Source organism: Gekko japonicus, unplaced genomic scaffold, assembly GCF_001447785.1.
Source record: "Gekko japonicus isolate JY-2015 unplaced genomic scaffold, Gekko_japonicus_V1.1 scaffold422, whole genome shotgun sequence".
Taxonomy (NCBI): Eukaryota; Metazoa; Chordata; class Lepidosauria; order Squamata; family Gekkonidae; genus Gekko; species Gekko japonicus.
In genome coordinates this window covers 1,096,698-1,121,797 of record NW_015174855.1, presented here as the reverse complement: position 1 = coordinate 1,121,797, position 25,100 = coordinate 1,096,698, and the positions used below count along the sequence as shown (strand labels likewise).

The 25,100-nt window shown below is 44.4% G+C and overlaps 2 protein-coding genes across 2 annotated transcripts in view; one reads left to right on the top strand and one right to left on the bottom strand.

Moving 5' to 3' along the window:
• Positions 1–15,298, top strand: part of SLC16A12 (solute carrier family 16 member 12) — a 41,285-nt gene extending 25,987 nt beyond the window's left edge. The window contains exons 4-7 of the mRNA XM_015424619.1: positions 906–1,049; positions 3,021–3,612; positions 6,125–6,384; positions 15,019–15,298. Coding sequence (XP_015280105.1) covers positions 906–1,049; positions 3,021–3,612; positions 6,125–6,384; positions 15,019–15,281 — 1,259 coding nt within the window. The 3' untranslated portion in view covers positions 15,282–15,298. The remainder of the gene's footprint in view (positions 1–905; positions 1,050–3,020; positions 3,613–6,124; positions 6,385–15,018) is intronic.
• A 5,996-nt stretch (positions 15,299–21,294) lies between these two features.
• ASAH2 (N-acylsphingosine amidohydrolase (non-lysosomal ceramidase) 2) overlaps positions 21,295–25,100 on the bottom strand; it is a 91,190-nt gene continuing 87,384 nt past the window's right edge. The window contains exons 19-21 of the mRNA XM_015424604.1: positions 23,014–23,073; positions 22,650–22,738; positions 21,295–21,945 (exon numbers count right to left, since the gene is read on the bottom strand). Coding sequence (XP_015280090.1) covers positions 21,753–21,945; positions 22,650–22,738; positions 23,014–23,073 — 342 coding nt within the window. The 3' untranslated portion in view covers positions 21,295–21,752. The remainder of the gene's footprint in view (positions 21,946–22,649; positions 22,739–23,013; positions 23,074–25,100) is intronic.

Here is a 25,100-nt window from a genome sequence, read left to right as displayed (position 1 = left end):
TGAGGAGGGACCTCTGCATGGTACGATGCCATAGAGCCCACCCTCCAAAGCAGCCATTTTCTCCAGGGGAGCTGGTCTCTGTCATCTGGAGATCAGTTGTCAAAGCGGGAGTTCTCCAGGCCCCACCTGGAGGCTGGCATCCCTAGGTACCCTGGTCACAAAACCCATACACAAGTAGTTTAAACAGTTCTGTATTGCTTCCTCGAAAAATTAACTGAAATATTTTATGGATGAAAATACAGAGGACAAGGTCCATCCCAAGTATCTGAGAGTTGTGAGAGTTAGGTCACAAGCCCTGTTTACAAGTTAACAGTGGAGGCACGTATAATCCATGGGCAGTGTACACTTGATTTTTCCTTATACATTTATTGAGTGGTTCTTTACATCCGATGCATGTACAGCTGAATGACTGATTGAAACCCCACATTTAGTCAGGTAGTGGTCCACAGTTTCATTGTAAAGGGAACGTATGTCGGCTCTTCCTTACAAACAGAAGTATGCATATTCATGTAGGATGTGCATGCCATCACTGCACTATGTTAACAGGGCTACTGTTTTAAAGGAACAAATGCTGAGTGACACTGGCTTGCTCTAAGCCTCCACATGGATTCACAGGGAACCAGATAGTTGTCCTCATTTCTTTTCAGGGGCCCTTTTCTTGAGTGTGATTTTTGAGGGAAATGGAAAGCAGTCAAGTTTGAAAGGTATATGCAGGAGGGGGCATACACAGAACGCGTCCCAGTATTCTGTACCCAATCCTGATATGTGAAAAGGGGTTTTCTGGGCCAAAAAGTGTAGCATATTCTTGCTGGAGTACTACTTTTTGCATATCAGCCGTTACACTTATTTATGTGAGACATACAAACAGGGCCATGTTTGTTTGTATTTTATTCATTTGTATTTAGCACCACTTGGGAGTTTTATCAGTAACCATGTCTCCTGTCAAGTGGGCATCATACTAGGAGGATTGCTTGCATCTGCTGGACTGATCCTGAGTTCCTTTGCCACAAGCCTGGAGCATCTTTATATTTCTTTAGGAGTTCTTACAGGTATCTCTATTAATTGTTGTTAGGGTGGGGATTTTGGGGGTAGTGATATGGGGAGGAATGGCAGAGTGTGTGCCACAATGTCATTTCTGGAGACAACCCAGGAGTGACATAGTGTCGATCCGAAATGCTAGGATTCCTAGAGCTACCCTACAGCACTTCCGGGTTCCTTAATTGCTGTTGAGGATATTTTACCTAATTTACATCATTTATTTTCATGCTCCAAGAATATTGCTTTATTCATCTTCCTCATGAAGCATGAGGCCACCATAATTTCCATTTTATAGATTTGAAACTATAGAAGGGAGATGGAGACTTTCCCAAAGCCACCCAGTGTCTGTAACAAGATCAGGAGGGAACTGTTAGTGTGGTATAGTTGCTGGAGGGTCCAGCTAGGAGACCTGCGTTCGTGTCCTGTTAAGCATGAAACTCCATACATTCTTGCCTAATTTACTTTACAGATTTGATGTAAGGATAAAATACAGATTTGATGTGAGGATAAAACCACATGCGCTATCCTAAACAAATGGGGTGTGATAGATAAGTCATGGATAGTAGCCAACAAAGTCAGCAAATAAATATGAAAAAGCCAGACAGCGTAGATCTGAAAATTATAATCCTTATGCAAATTCGCATCTGTCAAACACTTTAGCATCTTAATTATAAAGTGTGTTTGGTGCCTTCTTTGTTGCTATTAGGTGACATGGTGTAGTTGACCATGTTGACTGATCTAACTTTGGTATTAGTTTATTAAAAAGTTTTAAAGCTCAAGTCCAATATTTCTGTTCTTTCTTACTCAGATCCTCAGACTTCCGTTTGCAGTGGGGATTTTGAATTCAGAATTCTGAAAATTCATTAGACTTATAATGCATATGAACTTTAAACTAGCACGAATGGTGGGATTGTGTGAAGCAATTGCATCTGTTAATTTTGACGGGCAAAATTCACACATCATTTGCATTCAAAAGAAGCATCTTCTGCTGAGCCTGTTAGTCCTGGGCATTCTTTGTGATTTAGCAATTACTTTTTCATTCTTTGTTCTCCTGCAGGTCATTTCTCAACAAAAAGAGGAATGGAAATGTTTATACTGAGATTGCTGACTTATTAAAACTAGTGTTGTCGCCAAGGTGACGCAAGCTTAGTGCTCAGCCCCCTGCAGTGTAATAACAGTTTTGTAAAAATGCCTGTTCTCAAGTGCTGCTGGACATTTGTTTACTAAGAAGAAGAAAAAGTCCATAATTATGGCCTGTGTTGTGTCAGCACTTAAGAGTGTCAGCTTTTTATCAAATGTGTTGTCTACAAATAAGAAACTCCTTCTTTTGAAAACCAAACTCCCATAATGGAATTGGGGCTTCCTGAGGTGAAAAATTACAAACCTCCACAAGATGTAAACTGTCATCTTTGGTAGCCATTTTTTACTCACTGGATCTCTTTGATGTTCTCTGGCTGCCTTAAAATGTCATGAACAAACCAGAGTTTTATCTTAAAGAGCAAAAGCTTTGTTTATTGTGCTCACACACTCCTCTTTTCCCCTACCCCTTCCCTTCCCATGTGGAGCTGCTGTTGGACTTCATGGTATCAGAAGTCTGTGATTTAACTCTAGTTTGTTCTGATGTCTGAATGTGAGGATTTCAACAAATTGGAGCCCTTTCCCCCCCTTTCCCAGTGGCCAGGATTCTAAACTGCAGTTTTATCCAGCTCATTCTGAACTCTGAATTCTGGTGATAAATTTGGATTAGGAGAATTCCAAAATGACACCATTAATATAGGTGAACATCTGATGTGAGGACGGCGAAATGGAAGTACGCGCATCATTTTCTTGGCGTCATCCTGAAAATGCTGTCCTCATAAAAATTTCAAATGCATATTTTCATACACTATTTCCCCATGTAAATAATTGACAATAATCATATTCTACCAGCTGTCTTGATTGCTATTTACATGTGTGTTTCTTGGGGTACCCTGCCCTTCTAGGACTGGGATTTGCTCTTTGTTATTCACCAGCCATAGCAATGGTGGGCAAGTATTTCAGCAAGAGGAAAGCACTCGCTTATGGAATTGCCATGTCAGGCAGTGGAATTGGTACGTTCATCCTGGCTCCTGTGGTCCAGCTTCTAATTGAACAGTTTTCCTGGCGTGGAGCCTTACTTATCCTGGGAGGTTTTGTTTTAAACCTCTGCGTCTGCGGTGCCTTGATGAGACCGATCGCAATAAAAGAGGACCACAAGAACATCCCCGAATTCCCAGAGCAGGAGTTTGGACCGGAAGCACAAAAGCAAGACTTAAAGCAGTGGTCCATCTGTTCGCCTCTGATCAAAGTGTGGTCTCACAAATATCTCTGCCAGTGCTCGTGGCAGGAATACAGCTTCTTACTGATGCCAGACTTTGTGGTGCTCGCCGTGTCTGTCTTATTTATGGCTTATGGCTGCAGCCCCCTCTTTGTTTACCTGGTGCCTTACGCGTTAATGGTCGGAGTGACTCATCAGCAGGCGGCTTTCTTGATGTCCATTCTTGGGGTCGTCGATATTATTGGCAACGTCACATTTGGATGGCTCACAGACAGAAGGTAAAGGCAGCCCTGTAGATAGTGGCAACATAGGGAGCAGTGGAGGGAAGTGAATGCCCATTAGCATCCTATGATTTTGAGGGGGAACAGTTATATCCCTTTTTCAAAGGTACAAGAGCCAAACCAGGTGTCGCAGAGCTCACAGCTCTTCAGTCTCTAAAAGATAAATTGCAGGTGTGCAGGGCCCAGATTTAGATCAAGGCTGTGCAAGAAGCCGGGTTTCAAAGCCTGCCCGGCTCTGCTAACTGAAAGTGAACCTCTGCACTGTTATGAGCACTTTTGAGTGGGGAAAAGACAGGGTTTTTTTAAACAGACAGTTTGGTGGTGGTGGTAGTGGTGGTGGTAGAACCTCTGCTAACTGAAAGTGAACCTCTGCACTATTATTAGCACTTTTGAGGGGGGAAAAGATAGGGTTTTTTTTAACAGACAGTTTGGTGGTGGTGCTAGAAAGTGTCGTCAAGTCGCAGCCAACTCATGGCAACCCCATAAGGGTTTTCAAGGCAAGCGTTGTTAAGTGTTTGGCCATTCCCCGCCTCCACATCACAACCCTGGGCTCCCTTAGCGGTCTCCCATCCAAATACTGGCCATGGCCAACCCTGCTTAGCTTCTGAGATCTGATGAGATCGGGGTAGCCCGGGCCATCCAGGTCAGGGCAACAGATAGTGTAGGGGGTCTGATTTTGACTAGTGAAATTGTATGGGAAATTATCTTCCTTCACACATGGTTTGAGAATATGCTTAAGAAAAGTATGGCCGTTCCTGAGTGATGTGCAATAGTGCGGTATAACCTGTTCTCGTCGGATATCAATAAAGAAAGAAAGCCTCTTCCAGTTTGCAAGTGCGGAGTGGTTAATGATAAGATGTTTCGGAAGTCATTCACTCATAGGATCGCCACAAGTCAGAAGTGACTGGATGGCGCATAACACACGCAGGGCATTCATAAGTTCTCAAATGAAAAGCATCAGGCCTGAAGCTTCAATGGGAGAGCTCCTATATATCCTCTGGAAAGAAGCCCTGCTGTTTCATTCTGGTCACATGGAGGAAGGCTGCAGCATCATGAGCTGGAATCCCAAGGGGTGTTTCAGTGGATGTGCAACTTTCTCAGCTCCCCCCCCACACACCCCTGCTGCAGCCAAAAATTCTCCACTAAATGTTGTTCCTGGAGGTCCCCCAGGAGCAGTGCTTTGGAGGGGGGGGAATTTTGAGCTGCAGCAGAAGGGAGGGAAATGGATTCCATTGAATCCAGGTTTTAGTGTGGGAGGGAAGACTTAGGTGTAGTTGCTCAGAGGTACTTTTCTATATTACCGGATTCCTTGTAAAGGCCACAGCTGGGAAGCAGTAGAGCGAAATGGGCATATTTGAAGGGAAAAGAGAGGAGCTCCAAGAGAAGCTAACAGTTAACCAGAGATGACAGGTGGCTGCTTTGGGCCATATTTGCTTACAGTTTTGGTTTTTTCTTTAGACCAGTGACACTACCTTTATTATTAGGCAGGGTTGCCAACTTTCAGATGATGGCTGGAGATCTCCTGCTATTACAACAGATCTCCAGGCAACAGAGATCAGTTCTCCTGGAGAAAATGGCCGCTTTGGAAAGAGGACTATGTGGCATTCTACCCCACTGAAGTCCCTCCCCTCCCCAAACCCTGCCCTCCTTAGGCCCCACCCCCCAAATCTCCAGGTATTTCCCAGCCCACAGCTGGCGACCTTGTTATTAGGATCAATTGAAATCTAAAATAGTGCCCAAGGTTCTGAGTTCTCTATAACTCTTCATCGTGCTAGATGCTAACTGACCACAGATGCACTGCAACTAACTGTGCCTTCCCTGTTTTGTTTCTCCCCGGGGGGTGGCTTTGGGGGGGGGGGGGGGGATTTTGAGCTGCAGCAGAAGGGAGGGAAATGGATTCCATTGAATCCAGGTTTTAGTGTGGGAGGGAAGACTTAGGTGTAGTTGCTCAGAGGTACTTTTCTATATTACCGGATTCCTTGTAAAGGCCACAGCTGGGAAGCAGTAGAGCGAAATGGGCATATTTGAAGGGAAAAGAGAGGAGCTCCAAGAGAAGCTAACAGTTAACCAGAGATGACAGGTGGCTGCTTTGGGCCATATTTGCTTACAGTTTTGGTTTTTTCTTTAGACCAGTGACACTACCTTTATTATTAGGCAGGGTTGCCAACTTTCAGATGATGGCTGGAGATCTCCTGCTATTACAACAGATCTCCAGGCAACAGAGATCAGTTCTCCTGGAGAAAATGGCCGCTTTGGAAAGAGGACTATGTGGCATTCTACCCCACTGAAGTTCCTCCCCTCCCCAAACCCTGCCCTCCTTAGGCCCCACCCCCCAAATCTCCAGGTATTTCCCAGCCCACAGCTGGCGACCTTGTTATTAGGATCAATTGAAATCTAAAATAGTGCCCAAGGTTCTGAGTTCTCTATAACTCTTCATCGTGCTAGATGCTAACTGACCACAGATGCACTGCAACTAACTGTGCCTTCCCTGTTTTGTTTCTGTCCTTAGGTGCTTGAAGAAGTATCGTTGTATCTGCTACCTCTTTGCTGTGGGAATGGACGGGCTGTGCTGTCTTTTCCTTCCCATTCTCCAAAGCTTTCCACTCCTTGTGCCTTTCTCATTCACCTTCGGATATTTTGATGGAGCCTATGTAACACTCATTCCTGTGGTGACAGCAGATGTCGTGGGAACTGCCTCCTTATCATCGGCCCTTGGGGTGGTGTACTTTCTCCATGCAATACCATACCTAGTTAGCCCACCTGTTGCAGGTCAGTTTGCATACGGCTGGGGTGGGTCAAATGGGTAAGACGCTGAACTGCAGGCTGTGGAAGGTCGGTAGTTCAGCAGTTCGAGACCCGAGTGTGCCGCATGACGGAGTGAGCTTCCGTCTCTAGTTCCAGCTCCTGCCAACCTAACAGTTCGAAAGCAAGAAATTGCAAATAGATAAATAGGTACCACTTCGGTGGGAAGGTAACAGCGTTTCCGTGCGCCTTGGTGTTTAGTCATGCCGGCCACATGACCACGGAAATGTCTTCGGACAGCGCTGGCTCTTCGGCTTTGAAACGGAGATGAGCACCGCAACCCTAGAGTCGGATTCGACTGGCTTTCAAGCAAGGGAACCTTTACCTTTACCTTACAAGTATATATGCAGCTGCTCTACTCTGCTCCTTCTGTTTCTTTCCAGTCAGTACTGATATAAAAGGTGATATATCACTATGGTGATTCGGTGAGGAAAACATTAAACTTGGCCTAAATAACTTCTGGGTCTGAATTCGTTCTCAGTGATGGATTCATAGAATGGCCCTAGCCAAGATACAGACTCTTATGCCGTTTTCACATTACCGTTCCAAACCAGACATTATTTGTTGTTGGCCCAGTTCCAAGTAAAGCGATACAGTGACGGGGGTTTCATACAGCAAATTTCCTTCCGTTAATGAACCGTCTCTGAAGCGCTATGGTCATTTCAAACAGTGCTGCTCCCCCCCCTCTTGTTCACCACACAATCTTCCTCAGACTTTAAGAAATGTTTTAAGAGGAACACTATAGCACTTCAGTGCTATAGCGGCACCATTGAGATGCATTGACTCTATGGAGTCAGTGGAGTCAATGCATCTCAATGGTGCTGCTATAGCAGTTTAGTGCTATAGCGCTCGCCTTAGAATGTTTTTTAAAAGTCTGAGGAAGATTGTGTGGTGAAAAAGTGTGTAGGAAAAAAGCAGCATTGTAGGAAGCACTATGGACATTTTAAACAGTGCACCACAGCAATTCAGAAGCCCAACAAAGGTTTTGAAAATGGAAAAAAAGCAGTTTCCCTCAAAAGCGGCTCAACCATGCTGCTAACCCCATGCAAGTGGGTTTGTATGAAAAGGTAAATTTTGCTAGCAGCCGGTTACTAAAACAGGTGTGTATGAAATGACAGAAAAAATCCATTAGCAACACATTACTAAAATTTTATTTATTTATTTATTTATTTGATTTTTATCCCGCCCTCCCGGCCATGGCCGGCTCAGGGCGGCTTACAGATGGATAAAATCACATACATTAATAAATACAGCATTAAAATTCAAACAAGATAAAGTGCTAGCAACATTCCTCATATTACAATTGACTCTTCGGCCTTCTGCAGCTATCTCAGGTCATTGGCACGGGCTGTGTTTGAGGGACATGTGGGCCAGGGTTCCACCAGAGTAGATATTAATTGTTGATGGTGGAGGTGTTAGTGGTGGCAGCTCCAAAAGCCTGGCGGAAGAGCTCCATTTTACAGGCCCTGCGGAACTGTGAAAGGTCCTGCAGGGCCCTAGTCTCTTCCGGGAGCTCATTCCACCAGAGTGGAGCCTGTTTGAATATCGCCTTAGCCTGAGGGCGGGCCTTCTGACACACTTCCGGTGATGTCAGGGGGGTGTGGCCTTCTGTCACTTCCGGTGATGTCAGGGGGCGTGGCATATGCAAATAAGTTATGCTAATGAGTTATGCTAATGAGCTCCGGCAGCTCTTTTTCTACAACAAGACCTCTGCCCTCACGTCATGTCTGGGTCCATCACAAGAACTTCCTATCAAATGGGTGCTGCAAGTTCCCTCCTGGGGAAACAATGCAGGAGCCTAAATTAGACTGGGACCCCCACATTATTGGGAAGAGAAGATGTACCTAAGCTCTGCTGACTGAATTCACACAGCAGGCCCATTGATGAAACTGTGCATATCAGTACACAGTTTTTTAACCCTGCCCACTTTTGGCCAGATTTACAACCTGCTGCAGGTTTGAATGCTAAGAGAAGGTTGCCTGATAGGATTACTCCTTAGCACAGGCCCGAACAATGACAGCTTCAAGCTTCTGCCGTTCAAAAAGAAACAAACCGGTGTTCAAAAGAAGGGGAACAGGAAGATGCTGTGATTAATGAGATTAATAAAATGCTTCCTTCCTTCTGCAATACACACTAGAGGGCAGCATAAGCATACATCCTGCTGTTTACAGGGAAAATAAAATAAAAGGGAAAGGAAACAAAGAGGGAAAAAAATCAGATTTACTGTAAAGCTTATGTGGCTTGAGAAATCGGAAGTGTTATGAATAGCTTTTTTCCTTCTTTCTCCTTCTTTGCCTTTAAAAAATGTTCCATGCATTTTGTTCAGAACCATCCAGCTGCCAAATTCACACCATATTCTTCAATGTCTTGTCCATTTTTTTGAGCTAATTTTTTTTTAATCCCCAGAGGGATATTTTTATTTTTGCAATGCACTATGAACTATAAAGAAAATATGGAGGAAGGGGTCTACATCTAGGGACAAAGAAAAGGTAACCACACTATACTAAAACCCCAAGAGGAGGAGATCTTATCCCTGTTAGTGAAAGTGTTAGTAATATCTCTCCTTATATATAATTGAATAGTGGGTGCCAAAGTTCTAATTCTAAAATGCGCTCCCTTAGTGTATGGCTGATGGCCATGCTCCTCAGCATATATCGCCACCAATCAGAAGGCAAAGCCCGGGTCCCGCCCACACCACAACTGCTGCGACAACCTGGTCTTTTGCATATGGAAGCTGATTGGACTTCATTCCACACCTCAAACTCCCCCCCCGCAAGGCAGTTGGAATGTCAGTTGCATATGGAATCTGCTGTATTCTGGTGGTGTGCAGGTCCCAGATTCATGTTTTAAAAGCAGACTGACACTGTTTGCCCAAAGCCAGAGCACTCTCCCAGAGCCTCTTTCTAGATCTCGTTGTATTTATTTCCACAACGGGCCTTATTTCTAGTAAGTGTTAATAAAACAATATACTTGTAGAGTTCTTGTTTGTCTCAGCTTCAGTGTTAACATGTTAATTTGTTAGTTGTTATGAGAGAGCTTTCTGATCATCTTCTTATTCTTCGCTTCAAAAGGCAATTTTCAGAGTCATTCTGCCTTTACTTCGGTTTTCTGTCTCTAGAGCCATATACCACTCTGACTGCCTCTGCACCGGTTTCCACAGCAGAGTCCTCCTCCGTTCCAGAGGTGGCAGACAGTCACTTGATTTTGTTTCTTCCTCTTTGGAATCTTCCTCCATTCCCAGCTGGCGTCGCAAAAATTCCTTGGCTTTAAAGGTGGAATCAATCTTTTCTCTTTTTTTGTTAATCTTGAAGATGGCACCCTCCGGGATCACCCACCTATATGAAATTCCATTAGTTTGAAGAAAAGAAATTAAGTCCTTATAGTTTTTCCTCTTTTGACGAATTTCAAATGGAATGTCTTTTAAAGTTTTAATGATTAAATTTCCCATTTTCAGTGGAGTTGCTGATGCCGCCTTTAAAATAGGATCTCTGGTCTGTCTTCTTGAGAATCTGACCACAATTTCTCCAGGCAGGCTATTTTTTAAAATATAATTGGAGTAAGCCCTATAAACCCAGGCAGGCTATTTTTTAAAATATAATTGGAGTAAGCCCTATAAACCCAGGCAGGCTATTTTTTAAAATATAATTGGAGTAAGCCCTATAAACCCAGGCAGGCTATTTTTTAAAATATAATTGGAGTAAGCCCTATAAACCCAGGCAGGCTATTTTTTAAAATATAATTGGAGTAAGCCTCCATCTCTTTTACCACCAGTTCACCCACTGATAAGCCTATTGCTGAAGTGATGATCTTGCTAAGTATCTTCCTCAGATCCTCCTCCTCAGCCTCAGGAACTCCCTGGAATCTGAGAATCATGTTGGCTTTTTCCATCGGCAGCTGTAACAAAATCTTGTAGATTTTGCTTTGTTTCCACTTCTCCCATCCTTTTCTTCATTTTCTTGGTTGCGGTGTCCAACTCCTTAATTTTCCCAGCTGCCTGCTCCACCTTCTTCTCCGTTTCTTTCAGTTGGAGCTGCTGATATGCAAACTTTTTATTTATTACAGTCAGTTTCCATCACTGGCTCGAGCATATCCGCTAGCATTTTCATGACATCTTTTCCCTCCTCCGGTTTTGGGCTCTGGCTGCCAGGTGGTTTTGTTTTCAGCCTTCTTTGCACGGCTGCCATTTTTTACGATTTGTTTACAGTTTTTAACGCTTCCCTCCGACTCTAAAGATCACTCTCATGCTGTCAGCAATCAAGTAAGCCTCTCAAAACACACTTGCTGTTTTTCCTCCCCCTTCCCCCTTCATCTTGCTTTATCAGTCTTTTCGCATAAGAGGCGTGCCTCTTTGTGATCCGCTTTCCCACGGGGGTGGGGTGGGGGGTAATTTGCTTTTTATAGTCGTCCGCTTAGTTTGAACTCACATTCATTGTTGGTCAGTTTCTCTGACCTCACTTGCTTCAACGCTGTTCTGCTCGATCTCCAGCACTTGTCCCAGTCAAACCAGCTTGTGCCCGAAGGCCACGCAGTGACCAGACCGTCAGGGTGGAGGAACCTCAATTCTCTGGCTTTACACCATCAAAGAGGCTACCCCTCAAAAGCCCTCTGGCCTGGAGCCTATCCCAAAGGCTCCGTGGGGGCGCTACTTGAGGTAGTGCCCCTCCAACCCGCTGGTGTGCAGATCGTTCCCCCACAGTCCTGGGAGAACGTCCGCCATCGCTGCTCCATAAACCAGAAGTCTTGAGCTAATATTTTTTTAAAGCCAACCTTTTATGAAATAAAACATTTAACCGGTATAAATCGTGCAAACAAAGCAGACCGATATCATGTTTATTAGGTGGCACAGTTTATTTTGCAATGCTACTTATTTTGCAAAAACTTATTTTTTGGAAGTCATGGGAGTGCAGAGCGCCGGAGATCTTTCTAATCATAAGGACTAGAAACTTCCTTTAAAAAGGAAGCAAGATTCTCAGCAAATGGAATTATTTGTCCATCCGTTGCAGCCTGTGGTTTTTCTGTGCTTGTATGGAACTGGGATACATACACAGCCCTGGCTCTGTGTTACAACTGATCTCCAGGTTATAGAGACCAGTTCACCTGGAGAAAATGGCCACTTTGGAAGGTGGACTCTATGGCATCATACCCCACTGATTTTCCTCCCCTCCCCAAACCCTGCCCTCCTTAGGCTCCACCCCCAAAATCTGTAAGTATTTCCCAGCCCAGAGCTGGCAACCCTAGTCCACAGGGATGCTCCTTGTGTGGAGAATTTCCACTTTTGAAGGTCTGTGGTAACTATACCTTTTCAGAGACTTGTTGGAAGTATGGTAGAAACATTTATTTTCCATTCTACCCATTGCATTCCTCCCCAGTCTTACTATGTTCTCTAGCCTAACAGGGCTTGCAAGTTTTTGTAGCATTTGTATAGGTGCCACAGTAAGATGGAGGGGGGGGGGAATGAGCATGTGTGTAGTAGACAGCAAATCTGATGGTTATAGCACTGACAAAAATTGTTGCCTGTGTATTACTTTAGGTGTATTTTTGTGCTGAGGTGGAATACCATACACTGGTGCACAAATCCCCCAAGTTTGTCTCCTTCAAGTTACCAGCAGAATTCTAATAAAGAACATTTTTCAAAAATCTAACAAAGAAGCCTGTCTGCCTACTGAATGCAGGGTTGCCAATTCTGGGTTGGAAAAATTCCTAGTGATTTGGAGGTGTGGCCCAGGGAAGGCAGGGTTCGAGAAGGGAAGGGATCTCAGGCAGGGTGTAAAGCCATAGATCCCATCCTCCAGCACAGCCACTTTCTCCAGAGGAATGGATTACTGGTGTGTGGAGATCAGCTGTCATTCTGGGAGGTCTGCACTCTGAGGTTGCAGTCTCATTGGATGTCATCCAGAGCTAGTAAATTCCATAATCTTATTGTTGGATGCGGAGGTGTTGAGTTTCACTTTACAAACGACACCTTCCACGTTTCCTCAGAGCATTCGTTAATGGGTGTATACTGGATACATTATATAATACATTAATATGCATTATATATACATTAATGGGTGTATTCTAGTGTCCTGGCCCCACTGCTGGACCTCCTGATGGCACCTGGTATTTTTGGCTACTATGTGACAGAGTGTTGGACTAGATGGGCCATTGGCCTGATCCAACATTGGCTTCTCTTATGTTCTTATGGAATGGCTCCCTTCATAGCCACATTAGCTGTATAGTTCATGACTACAGTATGTATCATCAATGCAGGCATGTGAAATGCTAGGCTTCTGGCTTGCACCATTGTGCAAGGGTGATGTTTACACCAAAGCTAATATAGACGCACACCCTCCACCCTCACGTGCCCTGGTGATAGGCATTTCACTTCTGGAATTATAAGGCAGTCTTAAGAATGGTGTGGCAGTCCTGTCAAAACAATAACAAAGGCAGCTGATTAAATCAGGGAAGGACAGACTTTAGGCTTCCAGGAGTGACTTAATTATTCCCCCCCCCCAAGAGTTACCAGTCACAAAATGGCAGCTGGGAATGCAGAGCCTGTAACAAATGTTAGGCTGAGAAAGTTAGGCAGGCTGAAGGTCACCCAGTTTCACTGTGTGGGGGGTTGGGAAGAGTCTTCATTTACACAGTAACTACTACTGGATGGATTCCAGAATTCTTTCCAGTGTGCAAAAGGCTGTACAGCAGATAGGTCAATGTGAAAAATGTTCCCTGAATGGAGAAACTTGGAAACCAGTGAACTGCTGGAAAAGGCAATGTCTGGTATACTAAGAAGAAAAGAAGACGACCTTGCAGGGGGCAACAAGAAGACAATTAGATAGGATAGTGAGATCAGCACCATCTCCCCTGTTAAGTAGAACTGGGACACAATAAACTGTGGATGATTTCACACCAGAGCTGCCGCCACTTGCCCCGATACTATTGGTCAATTTCACACCCGAAGCTGCAAGGCTGCATTTTGACTCGCGGCTTCGCCCGATTTCCCCCACAGTTTCGTGATCCTGTTTTTTGAGGATCACGAAACTGCCGAAGAAATCAGGTGAAGCCGCGGGTCAAATACAGCCCCGCGGCTTCAGGTGTGAAATTGACCAATAGTATCGGGGCAAATGGCGGTGCAACATCAAGGCAGCTCTAGTGCGAAATCAGCCTGAGTGTAGCACTCCCAAGAAGAAGGGGGAAGTTGCCCTGAGAGTAGCAATCTGGGAACAGACAAGGAATGACACTTAGCAGGAGAGAGATCCAGATAGTTAGCCGTGTTGGCCTGAAGCAGTAGAACAAATCTAGAGACCAACAAAGGTTTATTCAAGGCATGAGCTTTCAAGTGCAAGGCACACTTTTTTGAATATGAAAGCTCATACCTTGAATAAACCTTTGTTGGTCTCAAAGGTGCCACTGGACTGCTTCAGACCAACACAGCTAACCTTCTGGATCTCTCTCCTACTAAGTGTCATTCCTTGTCTGTTCCCAGATTGCTACTCTCAGGGCAATTTCCCCCTTCTTCTCGGGAGTGGTACACTCAGTCTTACCCTCTCTCTCAGCTACAGATGTGGTTAGAAACCTATCTCTCTCTCTCCTCTTTCCTATCAAGTATGTTAATTCCTAAATAAACCTTTATCTACTTTTTAATTAGGTTGCTGTGTTAATTACTCTGCCAACATGAACTACTGTGTTAATTCAGGTTTGTGGTACTAGCAGAAAGAAACAAAACAAAACAAACAAGAACCCCAGGAACAAGGTATAGAATTAAAACCCTTACCATCGGACATTCTAAAGGTCATCTTTCTCTCTATACCTGTCAGCACCTAAAGAAACATTGTTGTGGCTTCTAAGTCAAACACCCTCAAATCCAGACAACTAAAGAAGTAGTGAGGGATAGTTTTGATTCTTTCTGTTAAGTGGTTTCGTGAGGCATTTTTGTGCCTAAAAATGATAATGCACACATTTGTACAATTGCCTGATTCTGAGAATACAAGGCCAGTTCACACATTACTGCCACTTATTTCCCACTTATTTCCCACTTATTTCCCACTTGTCTGAATTTGTGTGAAAACTAACTACAAAACGAACATTTCCAACTGACTCAAGCAAACAAGCCCATATAGCCTATTCATTGGTTAGTCAATAGTTTGTTGTTTTTTTGTGGGGGAGAAGCTTGACTAAAACCAAATGAAACAGATTATTGCTGTTGCAGTTGATTTCTTGTCTAGAGCATGTGTGTGGGCCTAATCTTCACCTGAAAGGGAAGGAGAAGGGATGGGGAAAGGGTGGGTTTCATCTTTTTCTTCTCAGCAGGAGAGATGAGGCCTGCGTGTGTGTGCTTGTTCTGACAAGAAAGTGCCCACAGAGGCACTCTGCTGTCTTGTCCTTTCTCCCCTGCCCCATTTTCCCTCCAGCCACCACCCAAGGCACCAGTGGGCAATGAAACAGATCGCTAGGAGGCATCCCATCTTGGAAGGGACATCACAGAATGAAATCACCATCCTCACCGTCTAAAAGCCAGGCAGGACAGAAAGTTGTTCAAGAACGTTATAAACTGTAGGACTGAATGAAGGCATACTGTTGAATTGTACCCTAAAGAGTTGTTCGTATGTATGTTTCTTGCAGGCTGGCTTGTGGATACAACTGGCAACTACACCGCATCATTTGCCCTGTGTGGATTTTCCATGATATTCAGTTCAATGTTGCTGTGCTGCGCAAGGCTAGCAAAGAAGGTCACACGGACACACGCGAGGCCAGCTGGCAGAGAAACTGATGCTAAGCAACGAATCTGGACAAACGGAGCCATCACTTATTCTGTGACTGGGGAATTAGATCAGAGGGGTGTAGAGCTGCTGGCTAGGGAAGTGAAGAGCGATAGCAAAAGATGACGCTGTGCTCAAGAGGCCCCACCTTTTGTGTACAAAGAATATTTTGCTAAGATTAATTTTGATAACGATCCTGTTGAATTTTTTGTTCTCCCCAGTGGAAAGAAGGTGGCGGGTGTGTGTGTGTTGTCTAACAGCAGGTTAGTAATAAGGTTAGATGGGAAGAGAAAGGGGATCTCTTCTTCTAGAATGTGGAGAAGACCCTTTCTAATCCAGTAAATCTACTCCGAGGGGTGAGAGAATGAATGTAATTATCATCAGAAATGACCTATGTGCACAAAGAAGAAAAACTGGACAATCTAATGGAAGATGAACTTGGAAGAAGAATGCAAATATAGTCAATCGTCACAAATTTTGCACACAAGCTGCTCTTGTTTAAGATAGCCCTTAAAAAAAGTTTTAAATTTTGTATTTTTAGGGTCTTTTTGGTTAACTCTGAAAATAACAATGGCTGTCTGAGTAATTTGCAAAGGAACTCTGCTGGAGATTTGCATTTTATACTTTGGCTCATCTCATTTTAAATATTATTGAATCAGCTTTTAACTGTGCCTACATTTTATAAACAACTGGGATATGCTTTTGGAAGGTTGGTAATTCTCAGAACTTTGTTTCTCAAAGCATCAAACATAATTCCTTAACATGATAGCAATATTATATCTGGAAGGCTGGTGGAGATACAACCTTGGTTTGAAAAATACAGCAATGGCAAAACCAGTTCTGGTATTTCAAGGTACTGGTTGCACAAAGGCGTGACATAAGTATAGGTGACAACTGTAATTGAACCAAGTGTGTAATTGTAAGCTTCTCATTTGACCTCATGTTTTTAGTCCAGAGAAAGGATTCGCGTTCCTTAGTCACAGTGTCATTTATTGTGTCCCAGTTCATATGTACAGTTGCTTACATGGCTACTTTCTTGTAATATAACCATGTGAGTACAGGTCTACAAAGTTCTTGCTTGGGAAATAATACAAATGACAACTTCTTAGAAGCTTCTCAGTAAATGTAACAAGCTACGTACAGATTTTTTTTGTATGCATTATAAATAGAAGACTTTCTGCTTTTCCCAGAAAGACTAACAAATATTGAAAGTTTGCAGCTGTATTCTTCAGAAGTTTTAAAATTTGATATTATTGATGGCTTTATTTTCCAAATCAAGATTATTGGATCCCAAGAAAGTTCAGTGTTCAGTATTAGGAAATTCACATTTATCCTCTCAAATGGCAGTAGTTTATTCTGCTGCTGATTTCTGCACAGCCATGTTTATGATAGACAACCCTCCTGACCAATAGGGGAGCTGCAGCAAAGACTTCATCTCACTTGTAGAAGAACTCGGAATAGGATTTGGTTCAGTAGAGCAAATGGAGGCATCAGAATAGCACCTCAAGTTTCTTGTAGCTTTGGTAATAAATTCTGAGTCACTGAAGCTAGACCTCTGTCTTCTTTGAATAAGCACTATTAACAGATGGTGCAAAAGTCCTTTTCTGAAGACAGCACCGCTTTCAAGAGGAATAAACTAATCAGTAGGTCAGATATTTTGCTAATGGAAGGCAACCTGATACTACTTTCTGGGCCTATGGACATGACCAGTCACGTCTTCAATAACTGGATGTTTTTCAGGACACAGTGGGAGAATTACAAAATTCCAACAGGTCAGTTGGCAGACAAAAAAAAAGTCTGCAGCACTATTTTCTGTGAATGGGGGTGTCCATTCGCTCCAACAGCATTTAAGATACATCATCAGCAGACAGGAAATATTCCCCCAAGTCACTGGAAGCACTGCAAAAGCATTTGGAACTGACCATAAGTGAACACGATAACTTCAGTTAAACATGAATAAGAAATTTGTGAATTCACAAATCATTTTGTTGCCAGGCAGTGGATAATGGTAGATTCATGCACACGGGGCAGTTTGAAAGAAAAATAATAAGCAAAGACATGGGCATTACATGCAAAGGAACACCCAGAAAGTGCATTCACTCTGCAAGTAGCCATAGTCAGTGAACAAGCTCCAGCACCAAGTAATCTATCCATCAAAAGTTAAAACCATGCATTATATTAACAAATAAATGAATACAATAGTCAACAACCCCATCCCCTCAAAACAGTGGTGAACTCATTGTCTAAGATGCCATCATAATTAAGGGACAATGAATACTCATATGGAAAGCCATGAGAATAGAGACCGTATCAAGAATACATCCACACACAGCTACTGTGGGAGAAAACAGTGTTTTGGAAAAGCTACAAATGTGGCACACTGACCAAACAATCAGTGTGAAATACAAGACACTGTGATGCTTATGCAAAGTCCACTCAAGTTATTAGAAGGAACCACTGATGATATACAACATTCCTAACATAACCTGGAGAAAGGTGGGTATGGCTCTCGTTATGGATAAAAACACTGTCTTGCATTATGGTGGATTATTCAGATTTCTGGCAAATAGGTACATTGCCAGATAATGCAGTAGCAACTACAAATCACAGTTCACCAGTATAGAGTTTGCCCAGTTTGCAAAAGATTGGGAGTTTCAACACATAATGCCCTCCTCCTCCAGCTGTCAGTCCAAACGCAAAGCTCAAATCTGCTGTCTTGACTGAGAAATGACTCTTCAAGAAAGCAGCAGAAAACCTTTGGCAAGCTATGCTGAAATGGAGAAGTAATTGCCACTGCATGGATTACTAACAGCTCTTGAATTATTAGAACCTAACGTTGCTTAAAAATTCATGGGTCAATTGACACTCCGACTCAATAAAGCTAAAGTCTATTATGACAGAGCTATTGCAGCTGCACGTTGTAAGGTTAGTACATTGAGGAATGACTCAAGAGTTGATCAGCACTATATCACCATCACTTATATGGGCAAAATTCTGATTGCTCAACAGTTTTATGTTGAGAAAATACACTGTTGTTCTTTGTTATACTTTCTTCAATCAATGAGACTATAAACATTGGGGATACTATGATAGCCCTCCTGTCTAATGGAGTGCTACAATGACGGCTCTTATCTCATGTGTACAAGGAACTGGAAATGCAGTTTTAGGCTGTAGCTCAAGAGAGATAGGAGTCTTTTTTTTTGTATCGTATACCTTTATTGGCATATCGGCAATCACAACTAAGTAATAATCCAATCAATAAAATACAGACTACAAAATCCATCAAATATCAAACTTCATAAAAGAATTTCATAATGGGGGGGGGGAACCAGAAACAACACTATATAGAATTTTCTTTAAGGACTTCCACTAGAAATTTAGCAACTACAATAGTAATTTCAGGAGTCAAATCATTCAAAAGGAACTGATATTTACGATCATTGTTCAAATGGCTTTTAGAATGAATCAATTTAGAAAGCAACCTTTTCCTAGGTCACTCATAAAAAGGGCAATCCAAAATTATGTAATCAATTGTGTCTAAGGAATTAAGGCCGCAAGGACATAAACGTTCATGCCGCGGAATCTGGAGATATCTACCAGAAAGCATCCTGGAAGGGAATGCATTTGCCCTAGCCAATAAGAAGGCTATACATTGTGTAGAAACATCAAGAGTGTGGAGATATTGGGCCATCCTGCCCAAAGGGTCAGTTAGTCCAAGGTTGATTTCACACAAAGAGCTTTGCTGCTGTCACGCCTCCCTTTGCCCCATTTCCATTGGTCAATTTCCCACTCGAACCCGCGCGGCCGCATTTTGACCCGCAGCTTTGCCCGATTTCTCCTGCGGTTTCGTGATCCTCAAAAAACAGGATCACGAAACCGCGGGGGAAATCAGGCAAAGCCGTGGGTCAAAATTAGGCCACGCAGCTTTGAGTGGGAAATTGACCAATGGAAATGGGGCAAAGGGAGGCGCGACGGTGGCGCAGCTCCTTGTGCGAAATCAGCCCAAGTCTGACAGGAGAACAAATATAGGGTTGGGCTGGTTAGAGTTTTTGTTGTTCAGTATCAATAAGATGTTGCTTAATTCTTTTAAAGTTATAGGATTCATCAGATAAAACTAGATCCATCAGTCGATAGGGAGGAGTCAAAGGCAGTGTTTCCTCTAAGCTGAGTTAGTGTGAGCTAGCTCCGTTTTTCAGCCTCCAGCTCACACATTTTTGTCTCAGCTCAGGAAGGATGGCTCCAGAGCAAACTGAGTTATGCAGTAGCCAAATCGCTCACTCACAACTTTAATGCCAGTAGCTCACAAAGTAGAATTTTTGCTCACACGGCTCCACAGCTTAGAGGGAGCATTGGTCAAAGGGTGGTGTTTTTTTTAGGGTTTTGCAGTGCAAGGGGTTTTTTTAGCTTTATCAGTTAAGGCTGAGTCATTGACTTTGTGCTCTTTGAATAATCCAACAACAATTAAAACACCACACCTGCAAAGATTAGTAGTGTTACTGCAGGAATTATAGTAAATTTCGGATGATGGAGGGGGTGGGTACAAATGCATCCTAAATTAATCATGTATAATTGATTTGATTCCCAGATTGCATAATCTTTGTTTTATTCTTGCCAGCATGTGCAAAGGCTCCCAGCATACTAGGTCATAGCCTGTTCTGGCCTGTTTCCTCTGCTTCTGTGATGAAATGTCATCACATGCATACAAAACAAAATACAACAGGTAAGGTATGTCAGTTTTTCTAATAACGTAAATGACAGTCACTCTTACTTATGTTTGTGAACTGCAGTTACACTGAACAGTCTTCAGCCAATATGGAATCTGTCTCCTCATGTTACCAACAGAGTTCCCCCTAAGCTGTTCTAGGGTACAGTACCACATAGATTTCCCACCCTCAGTGCAGAGATTTTTTTTTTTGGCAAAAAACTTTTATTTATTTATTTTTTGGATATAATAGCATGCTTAACATTTACTTTCAGTCAACAAATACCCATATTCCCCTCCTTCCCTCCCCTTCTAGTGGCTTCCCGCAGTGCTCTACCCTTGTTCCCTCACTCTTACATTTATTTCACAAATCTATTCTCAGTTACAAGATAACAGTTCTATCAGTATTGTTCTAAATACAATGTTTTGTTTCACATCCCATTTTTTTCTCTAGATAGTCCTTAAAGTCCTTCCATTCTTCAAAAAATTCTTGGTCTTCTTTGTTGTTCAAAGTGCAGGGATTTTTACCTTGGTACAGGGCGACAGATCCAAGGAGTTTGGGGGGAACACTCAGGGTGGTGCTTCTTCTCCTGGGGCTGCCCCACCGTCCCACTCAGTTGGCACCTGAGGGCCCTATAAATGGCGCTCACCCCCAGCAGCTCTCTTCTGCGGGAGAGCCTGCTGGCCGCCTTCCTACACAAGAGAGAAGCAGGTGAGTTGCCCCCTCAGCTCAACAGCCTTGGGCCAAAAACACGGCCCAGCGCTCCCCTATAGCCTCCTGCTACCAGCGCCATTGGTTAGTGGCAAAAATGGAGGTTGGGGCTCCCAACCTCTATCCTCACCACTAGCCAACAGCGCTGGCAGCGGGAGGCTGTGGAGGAGTGCCAGGCTGCATTGCCACCAGCTTAAGAGTCTGGCTCTGCTCCCCTCACCTCTGCTGCCGCAGGAGGTGTAGCGAGCAACAAAACGGCTGCTGCAACTTACTTTCAGTCACACAATGAAGATCCTTGTGTTGTGGTGGCAGCTGGTGTGAAAGCAACATTTAAAAAAAATCTGCACAGGCAAACAAATCTCCATTGGTTAACAAAAAGCCCTGCCTGGCCCCTCCCACTTCCTAAAAACTCTTGCTGAGTACCAAGAAAGGTGTTGATAGATGCCATGGTGCCTGAGGCCATCATGCTGGGGACTCCTGCCATAGACTTTCACAGCAAACCATCTGAATTGATGCTGCTTACCATGTTTTGAATATTGTCTTAATTTCAGACATACAAAACTTTGTTTCCCTGCAGCTAAAGCTGTCTTTTACGGACTGGCTTATACATCTGTATTCCAGGTCATGGGCCCAAATCCCTTTAGTAGTATTAACAACAAAGAAGTCTTGTAACACTGACTAACTAACAGGTTGCTAGCAAAGGGCACTTGAGCTTCTGTGGTCTACAGCCCATTTTTGTCTGTTTTAAAGGATTAGTGCTGTGAGTCAGTGACTGGAATGGGAGCTAAGAAGAATGACCAGGGACATGAGAAACTGCATTGTTTTATTGTAAACACCAGGAAGCCTGCTACACTGGTATGAAACCAAAGAACAATTACCCTTTTGACAAAACAAAGTATCCCACCTGTGCTTCATCCATATCCATTTTCTGCTGCAGTGTGGGGGATAAATGTTGAATAGAAAGCACAAAATGCAGGGAGAATGTTGCCATCATGCAGGGAGAATGTTGCTGTCATGCATTTCATCATTTCTGTTGAAAGGGGAATGATTTTTTTCCCAGCCCTACTTTAGCCAGACTTCCGAGAGAAGACGGGACAAATGATGGACATGGCTTGAAAACCTCCTGGTGGTGCTGGAATCACCATAAAATTACATCGGAGCAGTGTGTCCTTCAAGACAATAGCTACGATTTTTCGACTTCCGAGTCTGAAACGTCAAAGACTGAAGAAATGCCACTGAAAGCTTGAATGGGGCGCAGAAATTCCTGGTGGTGACCAAAATATCGTAGTCTGTAGGTTCCTGGTTCAGTGTTGTTTGGGATGTGCCATTCTACTATAGCTGTGCTTTTCCCCCAGTCATCTTTCTCCCAGAGGAACCTACCGGGGTAAAAAAGTTCCATGGGTTAACCAGCTTACCATATCAAAGGAAACATTTACTTTTGCTCAGTTTGCCACAGCCATACTCATTTGTTAAAACTCAAAGAATGCCTAATGATAAAATACTGTTGACAAACTCTTAGGCCGCGTTCAGACTGGCAGTTTGGCCCGGCAGGCAAACGTTTGAGGAGCGTTTCAGTAGCGGATTAAAGGGGCGGGTTCACACAGGCACATGTTTCAGGCGTCCCCCAGCCGTACTCAAGCTGTCTTGTGCCACTTCCCTCCCGAGTTTAAAAGATACCATGTTAAAGTGGTAGCAAACCGTGTCTACAGCGCGTTGATTCCGGTTCCCTGAGTGTGAACGCAAGTGCTGCTAAGGCAGGAATAACCCGCAGTTGATAATAGGTGCCAGCTGTTTCCGCAGCAGGTACATGTGCGCATATGTGCACATGCACATGACTGGAATGCTCTGGCGTGCCAAGTGGAAGTGTGGAGTCGATCTTGCCCTATTCACTGACATTCAGGTATCCTCAACATTCCATCTCTTCTGGGACATTTTCAGTTCTCATCAGGCCATATTTTGAAGGCCCCCACCCCTTTGGTTAGTTTACAAAGTCTGCATCCCTGGGAAGTCTTCTGAAAATGAAAAGCCTTTTGGGGCCAAGGGTTTTTTTACCAATGTAAAATTCAATCAAATTGCTCACCTGGTATCCCATGAGGCATCGTTATACTGGGTTTCCCAATTTGCTGAAGTGTTGTCATATTTCTCTACTGTAAGGAAAGTGAATTTGCTCTGGAATAAAAGGTGTACAACAAATTAGGCATTAAATAGCAAAATATAAAGTTGTTTTATAATAAGGCCTGATGAAGAGGTGTCGCAGGCAGGATAGATTAGGTCCGATTGACCTTTTTAGTTTGATTGGTTTGATCTGTTTTGACACTATTTGCTTTTGATTACTCCCAGTCCTATATTCTGCCCCACCTTACTTCCTCTCCCACACCTTCATGGCTCCATTTTTCTTGCCCCTCAGACTACCATAAAAATATCTCTCTGCATGCCGTATTTACCACATTTTCCACAGAATTCCTGGGATTTGCACCAACAAAGTGCGCACGAGCAACTTCTCCCTGAGAAAAAAGATGGCATATGTTATGATCATGGACGATACATGACACACAAGAAATCAAGTATTGCTCCTATACAAGTCCTAATGCAATTAGTGTGGTTATTGTTTGGTTGGCTAATTAAGGCTATTCATAATACTTTTACAGATGATTATTTGGAGGAACGGGAACAACTCAGTGCTATAGTGGTGCTTGTTCTGCAACAGTAATGTGCAAGTGGATATGTGTGCTTGCACACTCTACAGGAGGATAACTTAATACTGGAACGGGGTGGGGGAACTGTCTGTATTTCTTAAAAAAAGAGTGAGGAAGCTGAGTGTTCTATTGTTAGAAGTATTCTAGTGCAGCTCCGAACATGCGCAGCTGCATTCAGGGCTTTGGTTTCTTATCTGATGTTCCAACAGGAACATTGCACAAAATGTGTAGCAATGGTTGGCAGAACCCCATTCATTGTGGAAATGCTGTGGCAGGACCCAACTTGGATCCATTTCAGATCCACGGATTCAGGGTCTGACACTGCTCTGCCCAGTCAGACTTTGCTCCATCACCCGCTGATATTTGCAAGAACAACAAGACCCACTGGCGTAAAGTTCGTGGGGGCTGCAGGGCGCCAGCCTCTCCCAAAATTTCCCAGAATGTGCTAAGCCTCCCCAGGGGGCAACCGGTTCCTCCAGCCAGCCTTGCTCCCAGCTCTCCCACCTTTGAAAGCGGAGGGTTTCCCTAATTCCCTTCCGCTTTCAAAGTGAGTTCACCGGATGGGGGACTGGGAGGGAGGGAAGTCAGGGCGGGGGCTTGCTTCCAGCTAAGCTCCACCCCAGCTCCTCCCAGCAGCTCTCACTGTTCTGGAAAGTAGCTGGAGGGAGAGCTGCACGTGGAGACTGGCTGCTTTCCCGCCTGCTGGCACACAGAGAAAGGTTCATAAACTGTGCCTGGTTCTTAAGTGCCACTGGTTGGGGGGGGCTTCTCCTCCATATCCCCAGCAGGAGCGCCTTGAGGGCCATGCTGGCCCTTCGCTGGACTCCTCTGCAGGCCCAGAAAGAAGCCTCCCAGCCCATCCCTCCCCCTCCCGAGCTGGCACCCAGCCACAGGGCTCCAAGAGAGACCTCCCTGCCTACCCCTTGCCCTCCCAAGCCAGCGCCCAGCCACGGGGCGTTGCAACTCAGACATCACACACGAGAGGTCATTTTGGCTCCCCCAGCTCTCCTTAGGGGCTCTTTAAAAAGTCATTCTGGCTCCCCCAGCCCAGCTCTCCTTCGGGGCTTTTTAAAAAGTTATGGCCGCCGCCACTGTTCTTGGCAGCAGCTGCCAGGCTGGGGTGGGGCGAAACGTTCTCCTGCTTCCCTGAGCCCCGGGGTGGTGACCTTGGACTTGTAGGGGCAAATTCCACCTATCGCGCGAGAGGTCATTCTGGCTCCCCCAGCTCTCGTTAGGGGCTCTTTAAAAAGTTATGGCCACTGCTGTTGTTCTCGGCGGCAGCTGTGACGCGGGGGGGGGGACGTTATCCCGCCTCCCTGAGCCCCGGGGTGGTGGCCTTGGACTCGTAGGGGCAAATTCCACCTCTCGCGTGAGAGGTCATTCTGGCTCCCCCAGCTCTCCTTTGGGGCTCCTTAAAAAGTTATGGCCACCGCTTTTGGCGGCAGCTGCAACCACTGTGTGGGGGGGGACTGCTGAGCTGCCCTCCCCGCCTTTTTCAGGCTCCGTGCCAGAGTTCCAGGCCTGAAAAATGGCCTGCAGAGCCACCGCCCCTCCTTTTTCAGGCTTCGCACTAGAGCACCAGGCCTGAAAAAGGGCCAGCCGAATGTCAGTTTCGGCCCCATTATATCCTATGGGCCATTGAACTCAATGCCAAAAACATAGGGTATATTCTGGGGGCTGGAGGAGAGGACGTTTGAGGGAGAGGCTCCAAACTCGCAGGGTAGCTGCTGGAGCCTCTCCCCAAGATACCAACTAAGTTTGAAGAACATTGGACCAGGGGGTCCAATTCTACGGGCCCCCAAACAGGTTACCCCTATCCCCTCCATTGTTCTGTA